The following is a 20,705-nucleotide window of genomic DNA, read 5'->3' as shown; positions in this document are numbered from 1 at the left end:
ATAGACATATGAAAAAAAGGGGGTGGGAAATAATAAGTAAAAAAAAACAACAAACAATATTTTATTTTAAAAAAAAAAAAAAAAAAAAAAAAAAAAAAAAAAAAAAGGAAATGTTAATTAAAAAACCGGAAAAAAAGCCGGAAAAAAAAGATATAATCTTTTCTTCAGCCCACACGATTATATCCGCAAAACAGAGTGCTTTCTGATATTGTATCAATAAAGCCAAAGCAAAATATATTAATACAATAGTGTGAGGAGCACTCAAAAAAATTTTTATTAAATAACTACGTAAAAATAAATATAACATGTAAAAACAGATAATAAAATAAAATAAAAAGAAAAAATAAAATAAAAAACATTAAAAAGGGGGGACTATAAAGCGAGTAGCAAAATCATAACAACTTACTTGGACAGTTATTTTTCAAGAATGATTTAAAAATGTTTTCGCAGAAAGATTGCCAGATTACAAAATATGAAAACAAAAGATGAAAACAAAAGCGCAAATTGAGTGTAACCAAAGGGTTCTAAAGTGTCGTTCTTACTGCACTGCTGAAGTGATTTGTTATTCTGAGTTTTGATTTGTTAGTTACCAAGGATGGGCCCGAAATGGATGTGCACAAGGTAATATTATACTGGATAATTTTAAAAATTGATCATAAATAGTTTTAGAAGATAGATGTTTATTTAAGAAAAAATATAAAATAGAAAAGAGAAACATAAATTGCTTGCTTTGTAAATAATTTTAGCCGCGGATTTGCACGATATGGATTAGTACATAGAAAAATTATTTAAATTATCAAAGAAAAATTTTTAATAGATAATTTTTAACACGGATTTGCCCGAAATGGATTTGCACATGGAAAAATTAACAAAGAAAAAATTTTAGCAGATAATTTTAACCACGGATTTGCCCGAAATGGATTTGCACATGGAATTGTATAAATTAATAAAGAAATTTTTAGCAAACAATTTATCCACGGATTTGCCCGAAATGGATTTGCACATGGAAAAACTGTATAGATTAACAAGGGAAATTATTTAGCAAAGGAATTTTTAGTAAATAATTCTAACCACGGATTTGCCCGAAATGGATTTGCACATGGAAAGATTAACAAAGAAAAAATTTTAGTACATAATTATAGCCACGGATTTGCCCGAAATGGATTTGCACATGGAAAAATTACATAAATTAACAAAGAAATTATTTAGTAAATAATTTTGGCAATGAATTTTGGCCTGAAATGGATTTGCACATGGGAAAATCATAAAAATTAACAAAAAAATGTTTAGAAAATATATCCACCAAAATATACGATTAATTCAATGATTTTATATAAAATTTTATTACATTAGTTGGGTATCCATTGTTTTTTAGTTACCAAGGATGTTACATTTACTAAATAATTTCTTTGTTAATTTATGGTTACACTCAATTATAATGGTCAATAATAATGGTTACACTCAATTTGCGCTTTTGTTTTCATCTTTTGTTTTCATATTTTGTAATCTGGCAATCTTTCTGCGAAAACATTTTTAAATCATTCTTGAAAAATAACTGTCCAAGTAAGTTGTTATGATTTTGCTACTCGCTTTATAGTCCCCCCTTTTTAATGTTTTTTATTTTATTTTTTCTTTTTATTTTATTTTATTATCTGTTTTTACATGTTATATTTATTTTTACGTAGTTATTTAATAAAAATTTTTTTGAGTGCTCCTCACACTATTGTATTAATATATTTTGCTTTGGCTTTATTGATACAATATCAGAAAGCACTCTGTTTTGCGGATATAATCGTGTGGGCTGAAGAAAAGATTATATCTTTTTTTTTCCGGCTTTTTCTCCGGTTTTTTAATTAACATTTCCTTTTTTTTTTTTTTTTTTTTTTTTTTTTTTTTTTTTTAAATAAAATATTGTTTGTTGTTTTTTTTACTTATTATTTCCCACCCCCTTTTTTTCATATGTCTATAATTTTTCTTTGTTTTATTCTTCATTTTGAACTTATCTAATGAGTGCTGTTTACTTGCAGCTTAAGCGCAATAAATGTTACTTATTGTTTTCTTAATTTTCTTAGTGTTTTCTTGTATTTATTTTTTTATTATATATATATATATATATATATATATATATATATATATATATATATATATATATATATATATATGTTTCGACTCTATTTATCTTAATTTAATTAGATAAAATAATCCTATACATTTCCATGAACATTTATCTATGAATTTATAGATGGTTTTTTTTCTTAATTTTATTAAAGTATGCACAATTATTTTTCAGGCAAAAACGAAGAGAAAACAACAGAAGAAAAGTAAGTTTAATATCTCTTAAATAATGTATTTTTATATGATACGTTGAAATGGATTATACCCGTTTAAAGCTTATAATTTTTGAAGCAAAAAAGCTTTTATAAACGATAAGTAAATATGATTTATAATAAATATGGTTATATATTAACTTCCCAAACGCTCTTTTTCAAACTAATTTTTTTTATTAAAAGTATTTAAAATCAACGTATTTTGAATCAAAATAGTTGATTATTCAAAACAGTTGTTCCACAAAAGTGAGGCTGAAATTTTAATTAATTTGAAAGTTTTAAGGCATTAATATTACGTTAAGTGGAGTCTATTTAGTTTTTCACAAAAATCATAATATGTTCCAAATTTCCTGCAGTTTTACTATGGTGTTCAATATTAACCACAATACTTTTCGAATCAGCTGATGAATTGAACCATGTTTACATTCAAGTAGAACCATGCCTTATAGTCAAGTTTATGAAGTATAGGAAAATAGGGTACAACTTATAATATTATGGCCTTCAAAATTGTATGGCATTATGGTTTAACATGATAACAAGATTTTTAAGTGTGTTCTTACACATTTTAACCAAGTACCTCTGCATCAAGAAGTAACTTTTTACTTATTTGTTTTTTTATTTATTTACATTTTTTTCGCTTTGGTAAAATCATTTTAATATGTTAAGGAAATAGATGTTCCAAATTGTTTTATCGTTTTAATAAAATTATGATTGTAAAAATATTTCGGGAAAAATCCAATTAAATTCATTATAAATGCAAAAACTGCGTTAAACTTCTGATGTTAGTTATTAAGTAAAATAGAGGCAAATGAAAGAAGCAGTAAAAGACTATTAATAAAAATATTATTGAATTAAGTTTCTTCAAATTCTTATATTTTGATAAAATTGTTGTTCACTGTTAGAATTGTTATTTTAAGATTATGATAAAATGAACGGCATCTGTGTGTCCATCCAATTAACCAGTGAAGCTTATAATAAAGTAAATTTTTTACCTTTGCGATTTTGAAATCGTTTACAAGAAGTATCATAAGAAACCATGAATACAACGATTAAAACAATTGTTTTAACCATATACAACTAGCTCGATATAAAAATCATAAGAAGAAATTGAACTATACATTAGAGGTAGGAACTTCATTAGGTAATGGACAAAAAAAGTAGGTTGTGCGTGAGTTGTGTTTTATCAAATGAAACTTTGCTTAACTAGTTTTTCTGGTTGTTTAAATTATCTTGAGGGATTTGAATTACTAAAATTTTTTCGTTAATCAGCTTTATGGTGCTGCCATCTATACTTGAAGAAGAGAAGCTTATTCCAGTAGTCCAGGGTCACAAAATTGGGGGCTGCAGGGTGCTGTAAACTATTAATGTTTTAAAGGGCATGGGAGAAATATTGTGGAGTCAATGCTGAGACTTAAACACCCGTTTTGTCAGTCATAAGATCGACAGATTAGTCATATCAGCTATAATACGTAACCAGTTGCAAGGAACTAAGTGGCTTCATTAGGTGGACCTAGTTGCGCGATAAAATTAATGTTGTTCAGCTATATTAGGAGAAACCTATTAATAAACCGTTTTCGTCAGAATTTACAGTTTTAATAACGTCTTATTTATGGTTCTTTTACTGTTTTCTGTGAATATGGTAAAATAACACTTAAATAAATTGTTATTTAAGCCTTTGTTTGAGAGAAATTTCTAACAGTGTTCCATATAACAAAAAGTTTTAGAACGAAATAAAAAGTAATTGAAAAAAAGTTAATATTAAATTTTTTTTTCTCTACAATAATCAGAAATACAAGAAAATTATGATGACAAATATAAAATAGTGAAAATAGAAATTCACTTTTAAATGTATAAAATGATGCTTTTTTAAGAGTTTTATATCCGAGATGGCTAGCAATATTGCTTCAAAAATAATACCATATTCCAATAATCAGGAAAAACGTGCTTCAAAAACACACGTAACATTTTTTTAAGAAAAAGATATGAAACTAAATTGCTTTTTAGCTTTTATCGAGAAGAGAGGAGCACTTATATTTCAATGTTTGATGAGTAAGTATAGTTTGTCATAAATATTCATTTGCACTCGAAGCACTGACCATTACTTTCACTCAAGATCTCAACAAAAAAAAAGATTTATATAGACTTAGAAAATATTGAAAATAACTTTATAAAATATTATAGTATGTCAGGAAATATTATCCCCATATTCTTTGTTTTTGCCTTTAGATTCATCTCTTAAATATTTGAACAGAATGCATTAAATAAATTGTGTTGCTTACACCACAACAATTTCCATTTAAATATTTGCAACTAAAATGAATCTGAAATGTTTAAATCATTCATATTTTAATTTTTTTTACCGGCGAGAAATAGTTTAATACTGCATTTATGTAGATGGTGATCACTACTGGCTCTAGATAATTATTCGAATGAATTCGAAGTTGTATTGTGTTTTAACCTATGAATACTGAGATGAAATAGATTAATTAATGTTTATTTTAATGCCTAGATTATGATTGACAAAAATAAGTAAGTCAAATAAATTATTAAAAGAATAATTTTTATGTATCTTCATTATAATTTAAAAAACGTCGCTGAGTACAGTGCGCAAAACTAAATAAAATACCCATATTAAATTTTGACTGGATTTTCATGTAATATGACTCAATTTTAATGGTTTGTGAGGATGACCTCAAGTATGAATTTTAGTCAGTGCAGATGATATTTTAATTTAAGAAATAAATAAATACTTTTTTCTAAAAATATAGAATAACCCGTATACTTACAAGATATATTGTAATACTTATGAATATATTTTATGAACAATTTATTGTTCGTAATTTGTTTTTCCCATCGTTCCTCTGATAAAAAATCATTTAACGAAGGAATCTCTAATGTATGAAAAATAGTTTTTAAAAATATATATAAAATTTGTAATTGAATTCTATTTAAATAGGTTACCAGCGTCGTCAGAAAGTGTATTTGATGGCAAACAGACTGATATTTACACGAAAAATTATCAAACAGGTAATAAAAAAGATCATCGTGTGATTTCCATCAGTTATCAAAAATGGTTAAATATTATTATGACTGCACAATTAAAAAATATCCTATTTAAACTTAAAAAGTTAATTTCTTAGTTGCTTAGTTGCCTTCAATGAATTGTTTTTCACAAAAAAATCCCTCTAATAGCAAAAGTCACATTGATAATTAAAATATAGTTTTAAGAAAATCTTAATTGCTGAAACTTGTTTATTGTATCTGTGTGGTATGAGATATTTACTGAATATCTCTTTCGTTTTCCTGCAGAATATGTTGATTTGACTCCCAATGCCCGAACAGAGAGGATATATGAAAGTTTGGGAGATTGCAAAGAATACACATATGAAAATGTTATACACAAACCTCACTATCCATCGAATCAGGTAATATTTCAAAAAGTTTAATTTTAAATTTATTTCAATGAATTATATCCCTTAATTGTATTTCAAACATGCGATATTTAGCTTTGTTATTGCATTTGCTTAAAAGGTTTGTCTTTGTTTACAATTGAGAAGTTTATTTAAATTTAATAAAAGCTGATATTTTTGCAGTAATAGATTTTTTGGGAGTTGATTATCCCATTGAATTTACTTAAGTAGAACTTTTTACTGTTTATTTAAAAATTAATAATCTTTAAAGGTATTGATTGGTTATCAATTGGTGAAACTCGTTCGGAAATATTTGAATTTTCGTAAGATATGCAGTGCATTTTTTATTGAGCAGTTATTTTGTCCAATTTATGCTCCTAAAATTTAAGTTTTTAACAATTTAAAAATAAATTGAATTTTGTAAGGCATTAAAAGTAAAAAAAAAAAATAGAGCAATTGTAAATAATTTCATTATCTTGTAGCGACAATATGGAAATCCGATAAATAGATTTTGCGAAAATAATAAAAATGCGGCCTATCAAACGAAGAAAGGACAAAAAATTTTAAGCTGAATTTTATTAAATTTGTTTATTTGCAATATTTTAATAACAATATTTAATACAAAGTGTTTCCGTTATTTTGTTGTTTCAAATTTAGGTTTAGATAGTTTCATGACTGAAACTTGACAATAACTGCGTGAACAGTCTGCCCTTCAGGAAGTGAAAACTGCATAACGTTGTTGAACTCTCTGACCAGAGTTCATCTCGTGACAGAAATACATTCTTAAGAAATTTTGTGCCACATAATAGTTCAAGCTTGTTATTTCCTTAAAACCGGTGTAAAATTTAATTATTTATGTGATCAAAAGCCATAGTATGGTGCAATCAAGTTTTCAGAAGTTTGATTTGCTTATTAATGTGAGCCACTGTCACCGTACTAAATTTCATCAAAAACTCACAGCCTTATATTGTTCTTTTTTACTCAAGAAAAATTCAAGTTTTAAAAAAATAATAATATAAATAAATAAATTTAAAAAAAATAGGTTTTAATAAAAAAAATAACAAAGAACAAAATCGTAAAATTATAATCATAATCATGAAACCAAACGAATATATTATAATGTTTTTTCAAATATATTTTACATAATTTCCTTTTTTTTTGGTTTTTTAAAATGAAATGGTAAATTAGTTTGCTTTTATGAATTTTCAGAATGCTCACAATCACCATCCTTTATCAACTATTGTTACAAGATGACATGAGGAGATGTGCTAACTTTCGGAAAGCTTAAAAAGAACTTAATGTGAATGAGGAAAGGTGAAATACCATTGGCTATTGATTTTAAAGTATCCACACGATTTGAAAAAAAAAATATTTGAAACCAAAAAACTATGTGGCAGTGTTCTACATTGTTATAGTTGACTAATTTTGCTGTTTTTTACGTGCAGCAAAATTAAACTCATATTCTTCTTCAGAAACTATGTGTTGCATTTGTTGTTCTATATATTGTGTATTATGGTGTAAAGTACAAGCCTTCTTTCGAGGCTCGAAATATGTATGTATTGTAATACATGTTGTTTGTTAACGAAGTTTTCTACATGATATTTACTCAGTGTTAAGTTACGCATCTAGAAGTGATGTTCAAGATGGATTGCTCTTACATGGTGAGTCAGTATTATAACACTTAATGTCTATGTCTTATTCAGGGCTAAAGAGAATAGAAGGGCTAGTTCACTCCGCTCTTAGAGCTGAAGCTACGATTTCCCTCCTCATGACGTCACTGTGTCCACAGATCTCGGAGATCGCAAGCAAAGATATTATGATAACTTTGCATCTTTCTCTTTGTAAAATTAAGTTTAGACTTTTTCTGGTAATTAGCTTTCAAACTTTACCTAATTAACACATTATTTCCGTTCATAAACATAGTTCAAAAAAACGTTCTTGGGCATTATATTAAAAAAAATACCATTTCAAGCTTATAAAAATGTTTTACTAGTTGGCAAAAATGACACTATAAATACTTTATTTTAAAAAGTTCAGCTTTAACTTTAATTATTAAGAAAAATGAAAGCATATATCGACACTTTTTTTATCTACATATTCTTTTATAACAATAAATTGAGTTAAATTTAGAATCCCTGATTTTAAAATATGCCGTTAATAGCAATTTGTTCATACTTAATCATTAGGAAACATCTACCTTAAACGCTAATTACTGAAACAAAATAATAATTTAGGTTCATAATGACATTAGAAATTTTACAATTGTTTATAGATATTGAAATTTACGATGATATAATTTATATATATTTAAATTTAAGAGAATATAATTTTTAAAAAAAATCATAAATATTTAGGATAACTACATTAAAAAATATGTTATGAAATTAGGAGAATTCCAACTATATACTATATATTTTTTTTTATACTTTTTATTTACATTTTAATTTTCTTTGACTTTATCCATTTTTTAATTTTTTTCACCTGCCTTTCTTTTTTAAGTAACGAGGCGGTTTCTATTTAGATAATGAATTTTTATAAAAGCTCTTAAAGACAGAATAAACGTATTGCTGTTTTATATTAACTGAGTCATCTCGGAATCCATTCTTTACATAGTTGTTCATTTACTTTAGGGAACACGCGGAAAATTATATTTTTTCCACTTATTTTTCTATCAGAATTTGCAATCGTGCAAACTGGCATTTCGATAATAGTTTTAAATTCTTGTTAATTCACTGCAAAAACTGAGGAAAGTCATTATAGAAAATAACAAATGTCTTAGAATATCTCGCAAAAAGAAATGGTCCAATATTAGTTAGAGCTAGTAAGACCGAGCGCTCCGTTCTTGAAGTAAAAGTGCGAGCTTTGCGCCAAAGTGACGTCACTAGAGAAAATAGGAGGATTGGCGCGGCGAGAGCTACTTCAAAGGAGTGAACCAGCCCTTCTATTCTCTTTAGCCCTGTGTCTTATTAGTGTTGTTTCATAAAAGCCAAACCCGGTTGTAACTTTACTGTAGTGCATCAGGTTGCAAAAACAATAAGGTTTTGTTCTTTTTTCCATTTGGGTTGCCACTTTCTTTCGCACAGTGTCATCTCCAATGGAGCAGTTCGAAACGAATGAATTTTGGAATTTCGTCGCGTTTTGGTGCAGGAAAGTTGCCTATTATAATAAGAATAAAAAGAGCATAAAAATTTTAAAATTTTTCAATATCTTTCCTTCGCGCATCGTGATTATAATTTCTGAAAACGTGAAAAAAAACACGCCTTTTTGTTATTCTCCTTTTAGATGGTCAAGATTTTTGGAATAAACATGATTTAGTTTTTTTAATGATTAAGTCGTACTTTGAACAACTTCTGATCAATTATTTCATTTCTCACGTTTGAGCAGCGTTTAACGTATGTTTACAAATTTTTGTAATTTTCATTGTGTATCTCTTCGCAAAACTCACTATGTGAAGAAAATGGCACATCAATTTTCCCATACATTCTATCTGACCAACCATGCAATTTTTTATCAGGGTATTTACATGATATTTGCGGTATATACACTGGTTTTCAATGGATTAAGATTCTTTAGTTTTATGCATCATTAAGATTATTTTTATACCTATTGCGTATCTAAACTGTAATGTTTTGAGAAATGAAGTTTAAACAATCTGGACTACAGTGTTACTCGATTACTTCTATTTCTAGCTTCATATTCTCATATTTTATTCTCAGCTTCAGTTTCAAGTTTGACAAACCTCTCTATAACATGGAAGTAATTGAGAAAGTTAAGTATTTCTCTAATGCGCCTAAGTTCAGAATTAATGTGGGACTCAATATCATGCTCAAATAAGTTGTGCGTCTGTGGGGGAAGGATAAACCCTTAAAAATGATTTAATTAATTTAAAGTGTTCCGAAGATTGAAAGTTTATATTGCACGAAATTCCTAAGACTCTCTTTTCTTTAGGATGATTTGTATTGTTTTTTAAAATCCTTCCTACATACAACAAAGACTCAATTGACAATATATACCTGTCTGGAATGTAATGAAGTTACAGTATCATGGTTTGCCAAGTTTTTTTCGGGGCGATAAATGAGAGTGATTGTATTTAAAATGTATGGCAGATACTGTTTAACAGGAATTTGCTTAGTTAAGACTAAGTTTTATACAACTGACGATAAACTTTTCAAGCTTCGGATTACTTTGAAATCACTAGTAGGAATTCTTGTGTAATATGTCCTCCTCCAATGTTGCGAGATTTGAGTGAAGATGATATTAAACCCCTCATACATTCATATAGAATCTCGTCACACATCAATTCAGGAATCATGAGCTTTAGAAAAATTCCAAAATTTTCTCGACACTTCCAGACAGTGCAGAAGTGTATCCTACTAATGATAGAATTCTCGAATAAATTGTGTGAACACGAAACTAGAGATGGGCATATTCGAGCAACACTGAAATTTTGATCAATTAAGCCTCATTTCTCAAAACAAATCAACTGCACTTGTAATATGTATCAGATACAAAAAAAGAAACATTAACCATTTAGATGAGCCAAAGAATCATACTTCATTGAAAATAACTCTGACTAACTGTAAATGTAATTTAAAATTCTCATAAAAAAACTGAATCATTAATTGAGTAGGTCATAAAGGAAACTGGGTGAACATATATCTTCACGGGGTGAGTTCTAGTACTGTTCGGATAAATGAGCGAAGAGATACTGAGTGGAAATTACGGAAAATTGGTTAACTTGAGCCGTAGTGGCTCAGGGGATAAAGCGTTAACCTTCCAATGAGTTGCACCGGTTTCGAATCAAAGCGATGGGTTGTCGATACGAATTCCACACCCGGCTCGTACCGATTACAGTACTGACGTAAATTATCCTCAGTGGTAGAGTGATTATAAGCTAGAGTCCCGTTTCTGTCAGGCTAACCGTGGGAGGGTTTATGGGTTTTCTTCTCCATGTAACGCAAATATGGGTTAGTTGTATCTAAAAGTCCTTCTCGAAGGCAACTGAAGCGTTCGACACGTTCAAATTTGTCAAAAACAAGTTTTTCAACCCCCTCAAATCCCCAAATTTTCAGAAATTACGTCATAGATTACGCAATATGAATCTATCTAGTTTAAGACTCGAAATTTCAAATCCCTAGTTTGCTATTGAAGATCGTATATTTAAGGGCAGCAGAGTAAATTTTTTTTTGAAAAATGTTTTTTAAATAAAACCAGCATATTATTCTTGTCATAGCGAGTTAGATTTTGCGCGCTGTGGACCAGAACGTAACAATAGACTAAAAACAGTATGCAGAAACTCTTTGCTGACTGAGACACTTGATGACATACTTAGTTTCTACAAATGGTTATTGCCCACTTAATAGAGTTTGACTCTTGAGCAGCAATTGACAAATGACATTTTAGTGCCGACAACAGCAGTATACAAACGTCAAATATTTCTGATGCTTTTTATTTCTTATTTTAATGTCTTTTTATGATATATAGATGATAATGGAACCATTGAAATTTTATGATAACTTTTTATGAATTAATATTATATTTTTGCAATAATTATGATCAAAAAACATTTTCGTATAATCACATTAGTTTCTTTGGTACCTCAGATAATTATTTATTTATTAGTTTCTTTGTTATTTTGATCACGTGCCTGAAAATCGGTAAAATACACAAAAGGGCAATTTGCAGAATAAAGGATTCTCCGTGATTCTACCATCAGTAAATGTAAGTTATAGTTTAAAAGCACACAGAAGAAATTATTCTCTCTGTTAATTCATATGAAACTCCTTTCTTTAATTTTCTCATCGCTAAGTATATAACAAAGGATTATTTTTCGCTGTCTGGTTCCTCTTTAAGTAATAAAATATTTGCATGAATTTCGTTGGAAATGAAATCATTTCGTTCGCCCTTTAACTTTTGTATTAAATATTTAATCTATTTTTCCAACCTTTAACCAAAATGCAAAATTATAAATTTATAACAGAGCAAATACAAATTCTGGCAAAATGATCTTATTCTTACGTAATAAAATTTCTAGAAAAAAAATCATAATGCTGCATTATAATACTAAAAAAGTGGCATTTAAACCATTAATTTAAATGTTTGTCTTTCATACAGTAACGGTTTATCGAAAATTTAGGTTTTCAAAATTGCAGTTCTTATTACCACATATTTAGTAAGAGATACAAAGCAGAACAGATTTAACTGAATAAATGGTTTTTATGCCATTTTCATAGGTATCGTGATAAAATTAACAAATTTTACTACATTTAATAAATATTAGCATCTATTATAAATCTCTAATTTATTGCTAATTTTATCATAATCATTATCAAAGCGGTTCTGCTAACAATTCCGAGCTTTTTTATTAACCCACTACCATCAATACAATAAATGGTAAAATTTTCTGACAATTTTGAAAAATTCCTTTTTTTTTCAGTATACTAATAAAAGTAATGAAAACAAAATATTCTTTTATAAAGCAACATCTATGAGATAAAAGCTTAATACTATATTATTCTTTACAGCGGAATGTAAACAATTCACGTTTTTTTTTTCAATTTGTGAATTATTTCAAATTTTAAATTAATTTAAAAGTAGACGCGATACGTAAAGTATATTATACTACTGCGTTACTTTTAGAGTGTAGAGGTAAAAGTTTTTACATCTCAAATAATACATATTGCTATCTATATTTGCATTTCGAAAAATTAGGCTCTCGCATGTCAGTAAAAATTCTGAAGCTGAAGTGAAGAAACAAATTTCAAAATAGTTATTGTTGTATACTTACTCTGGATATTTAGACTCCATAGTAAAGCGGAAATATATTAAACTTCCTATTCTTGTGCTTACGTTAATGTTATAATTTTTCACTAGCATTTAAAAACAAAATTATGAAACTACTGAAACAAAAATAAAAATATATTCACTTCTTGAAATTAATTATTCATATTTAGAATGCAATGTCGAAATTTCAAAGCACATAAGGATAAATTTTAGAATTCTCAGAGTTCGTTTCAAAAATCATTTTAAAAAGGAAAACTTCAAAAAATTTTAACTTTAGGAACTTCAAATTTTGTATTACTATGTTAGAACTTAATTAAAAACTAATTAATAATTATACTGATTAAATTATTTAATGATTAAACTAATTTTTAAAAAAAATCTAATTGTATTATAGTCTGATTGGAAATCAATTAATAACGAGACTGATTATTTAGTTTAATGATTAGACTAATGTTTTTGAACAAAAAAAATCTAAATATATTGAAATTTATTTACTCTATTAAATTTCACCTATTTAGCTTTCATTTTAGCTATTTAGTATTTCGAGTTAAAAATAGATTATTTCTTCCTATTGTAATCTCCGCAAATTATGTAAAAGATTGAGGACATATAACATGTATAAATGGTATTAATTATTTATAATATTTCATGGCATAAATTACTTTTGTTTTCTTTACAGGTGCTACTAAGAATGTTGTGACCATTTACTAAGTTTTGATGGGAAAAGCACTGGAAAGTTTTATAATTTAATTCGTAAATATTTTTGTGTTCCGTTGTTAAAATTAAACAAATAATAATAACAGTTTGAATAATAAAAAAAAATATGTGTATTTTCCCCATTTTTAATTTTAGGTTGCTTATTCTAAAATAAAACAAACATGTACATTGATCCAGTGAAATAAATATTTTGTCATGGAATAAGTCTTGTTATCTTTTTGAATTCGTACACTGTAAAAAATTCCGGATAAAATTGCAGTAAAAGCACATTCAACCTGAGTACAGTTTCTAAAAAATCCCTTTTACAGTAAAATCCATCCGAAAAATTTTATACCGTATAGAAATATCTATTTAATTTCAGTGCCGCAGGAATTTCGCTATGAAAATTACGGTATATCAGATTTTGTTTCGTAAAGTTTTATGATGAAAATAAGATTTTACGGTAATAAGTACTGGCACACTGAGTTCTTGCAAATTTTACAGTAATATTCTTCGGAATTTTCACAGTGTATCTTTTGTCTTAAATTAATACAAAGTGATTTTTATGTTTATTAATGACTAGCTGCCTTTGATGACCAATTTGGTCAATTAATGTTTTAAAAAATAAGTAAATATCAAGATTTATAATGTTTCGAGCTTAAACTAAAATAAAATTTGATAATACACTTTTATAAATTAATTTTATATTGAGTGATTGCTGCAAAAAATCAATTATTTTTTTGTTTAACAAATACTTTAATGAATTTTAATTAAACAAGTGTATTTACAAATCACGAATCATCTCAGTCTTTAGTAAATTTTTTTTCTTCCCTTTTTTTGAAATTTTACGGCTCCCTTTTCAATAGTAAAATATATACAAAAACATAATTTTTTTATAATATGTTTTAAGTTAAAACTATAGTTCGAAAATTTATTTAAAATGTTTATTGATAGCTAATTGTAATAGCAACAAATGGGGCAGTATTGTTTTATTAATTTTCTTAAAAGAACAGTAAATATTTTGATCTTGCCTAAATGGATAAATAATGGAATAAAATTTTTTTTTTTTACATTTGATTAAAGAAAAAAGACCTGGATATTTAATATAAAATATTTCCTTATTGAGAAATATTGTTGAAAACCTTATTTTCGAAAAACAAAGTTTTAACTATTTATAATCCCTCTTTTAAAAATGTTTCGAATTTTTCCTGTAAGACTTTTATAAAAAATAGAATACCCTTTAAAGCTAAATGTCACGAAAATCAAGTAAATAATAAAAAAAATGAAAATTAATGACGCACTATTGAGATTTCTTTCTTATCATCTGGAATAGACTTTATTTCTTTATACTTTGATCACTTCTTTAAAATATTTATAAAAATAATGATTAGCATTTTTAAATTTAATATGATCTAAGCATTCTATTCGTGTTAAGCTTTTATTGTTATGATTTACTTTGCTCTCGATGACTGTTGAAGGAGTTGTTGTGTCTTTAAAACGAGTCGTAACCGGTTAAAGGTATGACCCCAAACTAAATCACGTGTAAAATAGCTAACCATTTTTGCAAAGAAAACAGTTTTAAAAATATTAGGTGCTGTGAATGAAGTTTGAATCGATAACGACACATTAAATTAAAGATGATCTGAGTATTCTTATTGATGTTGGGGTTTCACTGACCCGATCATGATAGGACACAAATACGAACAAAAAGATTTATTGCTTTTTTATTATTCAGAAGAGTATTTTATCGTTTAAAAAATCATAAAAGAGAAATATAAATATAAAATTAAATCGTTAAAATATTATAAATGTATCAAATATACATTTTTGAAACACAAGTGCATAAATCGTATAACTATGTAAATCACTTGGAAACCTAAGATGTATTAATAACTCAATGCATTTTAATCTGCTTTAAAGAACTCTACTTTAAAATCCCCTTCAGATATTTTAGTATATATATTTTTAGCATCAAAATCTAACGCAAAGAAATCTATTCTCAACATAATTCTGATCCTCTTGTTGCAGACACAACATTTTTCTCGAGGATTTACGCGTTTGCCGAAATATTCTCAATCCTTAGAGAATATGTATTCTTTGAACATGTTTGTTTCAGATAATAGGTTTTTCTCTGTTTTGATGGTATTGTGAGATTCATTGTGTAAGCATGGTTGAAATTTGAGGTTGAAAAAATATTTATCTTATGTTATTTTTATCACTATAAGCTTTGCAAAATTTATTTTCTGGCAATAAATTCCTCTGCGTTTTTCATAAATCTCAAGAATCCGAAAAGTAAAGCTCTCATTCTTTTCTTCAGGTTTTCAAGATGTAATCACTAAAAATATTAAGCTCTTGCTTTTGCTTTCTCTTCTACTCAATGGATAGTACTTTAAATTTTGTTTCGGTTTCAGCGCTACAAAACAATAATCATAAGTGAAAATAAAATGTAATGCATTTCCTTTCTATTGTTAAATTCAGTTTTATTTATTTCCTGCTGTACAATTGTACCTATCTGTTGAACTGGAATCACACAGCATATTTTAGTTTCACTGTCAAGTTTTGATTTTTTTCAAATTATTAATACCACAAAGAAAAAGAGACAAACACATTAAAATAAATTTTAAAAAAAACACTGGATATAATGTACTAATGGCAAACAGCGTATTGTTTAATGTAAGTAAGAATCTGCTGTCATTAGTAATTTTGTGAAGCATGCAGAGTGGAAAATAAAAATAAAAGAACTTATCAATATCGTTAACAATAAATAACAATCCATTTAAATTACCTTTGAATGAATTTTGTTTGGAGATTTTCTTCAAATAGATGGGAATGCTATTAATCAATTTTGGAGCGAATTAACTGAAGTTTTAGCTTAAAATAGTTTTGAGAGGAATCAGTATTTAGTATATTTCATAAGTCTACGTTTGTTAATATTTTTGCATTTTTTAAACACTCTATTGGGTTCAGATACAATTATAGACAGATTTTATGGAGAAAAAAGATGAATAATAAGAATATTTGAAATGATTAATAGATATTGTAATTATGGATACCTATTAAAAATTTTATGAATTTCTTTTGATCTATATCAATTATTTTAATATTTGTGTGAGAGTCAACTCCCTAAATCATCTAACCATAATTTATTTGCGATGGAACGCACGAGTAACAATGGAGTGTTAAAGAGGTTTGCTAATTTAATATTTTAAATAGTTTCTCAAAAATCGCAATTTACTTGACGCATGGTTAACTAACGTCAGATATGATAATTTTTGTGGTATTGATGATAAAGGATATATATATATATATATATATATATATATATATATATATATATATATATATATATATATATATATATATATATATATATATATATATATATATATATATATATATATATATATATATATATATATATACGAAAAATCTTTATGCTCTAAATGTATATCAACAAGAACAATTTTAAAGATTTTTTTAACAGTTTCTCATTTTCAATAACAACACACTAGCTTAAATATCAAATATGAGTATACTCTTCCATCAATTGAACAAATTTCGATATTCTTAATTTCTCTTTTCTCTGTGCTAAGTTATAAAGTTTTTTCTTCCTTTTCTGTTTTTTTCTTCCTCTCGATTGTATATTTATTTATGACATCTCTGGTGCAGGTTTTATTTTTTCTTCAGTTTTTACTAGAAGTATATTACTTCTTATTTGTAGTATTTGAGACATATATATTATTCTATTTCTTCGAAACAAATATATCAATAAACATGAATCATAAATCGCTTATAAATTAAAAATGAATAATATACATACTTGACATATAAAGCATCGGACATAAATTTTGAAGTGATGTTCAAATTTTTTTCATATTTTAGTTATTTTGAATCTGCTTAAAATTACATATTTAAATAATTCTGTGTTTTAGTAGTTTTCTGATTATAGATTTTTCTAAAATACTTCTCACCTTCGCTCCCCCCCCCCTCCAAAAAAAAAAAAAACTAATTTTGCACAAAGTTGTTTGGAAAATAGAATTCGAACGAAGAAAATAGGATTAGAAAATAGAATTCTTAAATTTATAAGAAACTTAAACTCTTTTCTTACTAATTTCTTTTTACTGTCTAAACTAAAAAAAATACCTTTATTACTAGATAGATTACAAAAAACTTTACATTGTATTAGAAACAACAAAAATCTTCGTAGCTCACTCTGATTGGACAGGTCGGCCTTTCTATGGCGGCTAGTTTCAGGCTGAGGTCTTAGAAGGGCCAGGTACGATCTCTGATAGTGTCGCATTTGAAATTTCTTCAAAAGCCATTGAATTCTCTTACCTATCGACATACGACAGCATTGTTCATTACTTCGATTCGTTTCATGTTTTACCTTAATTCGTCAAACAAATCGTCTTAGTTTTAAACAACTTTATGACCAAAATTTAAAATAACTCTAGCGAGTATAATGTTAAATTACGGAAAATAAATGTTAATTGGCCATAAATTTTATGGACAAAATTACTGTCTGACGTGAATGGGTATCACACATGGTAAAACTTTATTTCATTGAAATAATGAAAGTGAAAGTAAGAAGTACTTACTTTAATTTTAATTTTTTTAAAAACTTTTTATGAGAATTAAGTGTTTGAAACAAAGTTGACCAAAGCTCAAAAAATTCTTTTTTTTAAATTTTTTTTGCCGACATTTTTAAATAAATAATAGTTATAAACAATAATTTTAATAATAAAGAGTAATTAATTTATAATATACGATGCATCAAGCATATTAATATAATATTTTCCAGTGTACCTGTTTGGCATTTAACTGAGTTTCAAATTATGTATCCATTGATAATTTGCAGTAAGTGCAGCAACATTATTTTGAAATGCAATTTATTTTAAAGAAAAAATGAGTGTTTAATTAACAAAATAGATAATTTAACATTTCTTTTATTTTCTTCACACATTTTAATAAAATTTTATGCTACTTAGTACATAATTGCACTTAAAATTTTAATATTTTTCTTGTACAGGGCGCAAAAAAAAGGGGTCACCCTTAATAACTCTTGATCTAATGATCGGATCTTCACATTTTAGGACTCAAACCTAATGGTTCGAGGGGGTGATATGAAATATGCGAATTAAAAAGTGCGGGTGACATTTTAAGTTACGATATCAGTCATGAAAACGTGCTTTCTCTGAATAAACGTACTATTCTATCGACGGATTCGGATTTCTCATACCCAAAGTATAGGGGATATCCACTATCTGGGAAATATGGGCCCAATAGTTTGATCATTAGAGCGCCCCAAAGTTTGGACCACTTAATGTTAAATTTACTTTTTGTTTATTTCGCTATATCTCGAAAACTTTTTAAGCAATCAGAAAAAAAAATTTTACACAACAATAAAATTCTTTTATCCTAATATTCCATGCAAAAAATAACTTTTAATAAACATTTATTATTTTTATTTATTTATTTAATAATGGTGGAAAAAATTTTGGATTTTAAGGTATACAATTTTTAGAATCATTTAAAGAATGTAATTTTACATGGCAAAATACAATATTTGAGCAAAATTACTCGAATAGTTCCTGAGAAATTCAATTTCAAAATGAATTTTACTTAGCATCTTTACTAGATACTTTAAAAAAAGGAATGCTTATTTAGAGAAAGTGCGTTTTGTATCTGATAGCGTGACCTAAAATATCATCTGCAATTATTAATTAGCTCATTTAAGATCACCCCCTCGAATCATTAAGTTTTAGTTCAATCCGATCATTAGATCAAAAGTTATTCAGGGTTGTCCGTTTTTTTTTGGCACTATGCATTTCTACATTTTGATTAATTTTCAAAAATAACTTTTGTACTAAATACAACGTTTCCACAATACTCACAATTGATATAAAAGAGCAAAATATCGGGTTTTTATTATAGTCCCAGGTACTCGAAAGCTGATACAACTACCATACCTCTTAGAAACCATAATAAATAACAAAACGGAACCTCTTTCTGTAATTGCAATCAAGCTTTATTTCTATCAAAAAAGAAAATAAATCGCAGTTATGATAACTACAGTTCTACGTCATAGACGAAGAATGAAAAGAAATGAACATCCATCAAACAGGTATACATTAATCTTGGAAAAGCTACTGCCGTCATGCACCTTTTGGTTGCGTCATTCATTCTTTGATATAGACCAGTTGAACTTCAAGGTATCACGATATTATTTTTCGGTACAGTAGTCAAAGGTTCGTTTTTTAGTATATTATTTCAGTTTCGGGGGTCGTTTGATTAAACAGAGTGCCAGGTGATATAACTTCTCGAGAACTGTTGACCAAGCAAGTACTTTCGATCACTCAAGCAGATAGAAAAATACATGTTCAAAGAAAAAAAAAGTAAATTACTTTTTTGACCTACGAATGGAATATATTTCCCGTGAGATGTGTTTTATTTTTTTTTTTTTTTTTTTGCATTAAAATTGAATTTGAAGAGCATTGCTATTTTGCCTCTGAGCAATAAAATGCAGCTCTTTCTTTTTTTAAAATGTGAAAAAAAATGAAAAAAGAAATGAATAAGATTTCTTTGATCTATAACTAGATTGGTATATCGAATATTGGATTTGACAAGCTTCTGAGATGAAAAGTTCATGTTTACATAAAAAATATATATATAATACTCCTTTATCTTGCTATATGTGTATGGGTTTGCTTATGCGTATTGATATGTAAGTAGCTTGGACTAGAAAATTGTAAAGATTTTACAATCTGCATTGAATTTTCCACTTTTTTACAAGTTCTCAATTTCATTAAATACTTCTTTATCTTGCGATGTGTGTGTGGGTCTGCTTATGTGCATTGATATGTAACTAACTTGGATTGGAAAATTGTTAAGATTTTACAAATCTGCATTGAATTTTCCTTTTTTTTTTCAAGTTCCCAATTTCATTAAACATGTGTTTACGATTATCCTTTGTTTCTGTTTTCCAAAATCACTTTTACCAATTCATATTTTGTATGAACAATTTTATCTTCCCCTTAAGCTTCTTTAGAACCTGTTTTTATATTTAGAAAAAAAACTCTTCAATACTCCTATTTCAGCCGGTTATTTAAGGCTCAATTTTAATCAAAGCCAAACTTATTTTGCTTCGTTTCAGGTAACGTAGTGGGTGCATTAAAAAAGAGTTTCTTCTTATTGATCAAAAGTGTGTCAAATTAGTTCCGAAACGAATATAATACAATTTGAAAACCATTTATTCATTATTGAAGATAGTGACATGCTCAGAATTAAATAGTCTCATGAGTGACATACCATGACAAAATGAAAAATCATCCTCAAAAGTGACAAAGTCAAAACTTTTTCTAGTTTAGAACTCTAGTTAGAAAAGTTTCCTGCTCATTTCAAATTTATTTTACGAATCAAAAATACCTTCAGCTCCCTAATAAATACTTTCCTATCTTTCTCCATATTGATTTGGAAATGAAGACATATT

General features: G+C 27.1%; 1 protein-coding gene across 1 annotated transcript in view; it reads left to right on the top strand.

The window, feature by feature from the left end:
• LOC107454018 (synaptogenesis protein syg-2) overlaps positions 1–13,438 on the top strand; it is a 239,538-nt gene extending 226,100 nt beyond the window's left edge. Inside the window, exons 12-16 of the mRNA XM_087167468.1 lie at positions 2,291–2,321; positions 5,284–5,354; positions 5,637–5,752; positions 6,947–7,398; positions 13,200–13,438. Of these exons, the coding sequence (XP_087023594.1) occupies positions 2,291–2,321; positions 5,284–5,354; positions 5,637–5,752; positions 6,947–6,991 (263 nt within the window). The 3' untranslated portion in view covers positions 6,992–7,398; positions 13,200–13,438. The remainder of the gene's footprint in view (positions 1–2,290; positions 2,322–5,283; positions 5,355–5,636; positions 5,753–6,946; positions 7,399–13,199) is intronic.
• The last annotated feature ends 7,267 nt before the right edge of the window (positions 13,439–20,705 follow it).

This window comes from Parasteatoda tepidariorum, chromosome 7, assembly GCF_982258835.1.
Source record: "Parasteatoda tepidariorum strain Cologne lab strain chromosome 7, Ptep-v5.0, whole genome shotgun sequence".
Taxonomy (NCBI): Eukaryota; Metazoa; Arthropoda; class Arachnida; order Araneae; family Theridiidae; genus Parasteatoda; species Parasteatoda tepidariorum.
The sequence above is the reverse complement of the archived record's forward strand: the minus strand, read 5'-3'. Positions and strand labels throughout refer to the sequence as shown.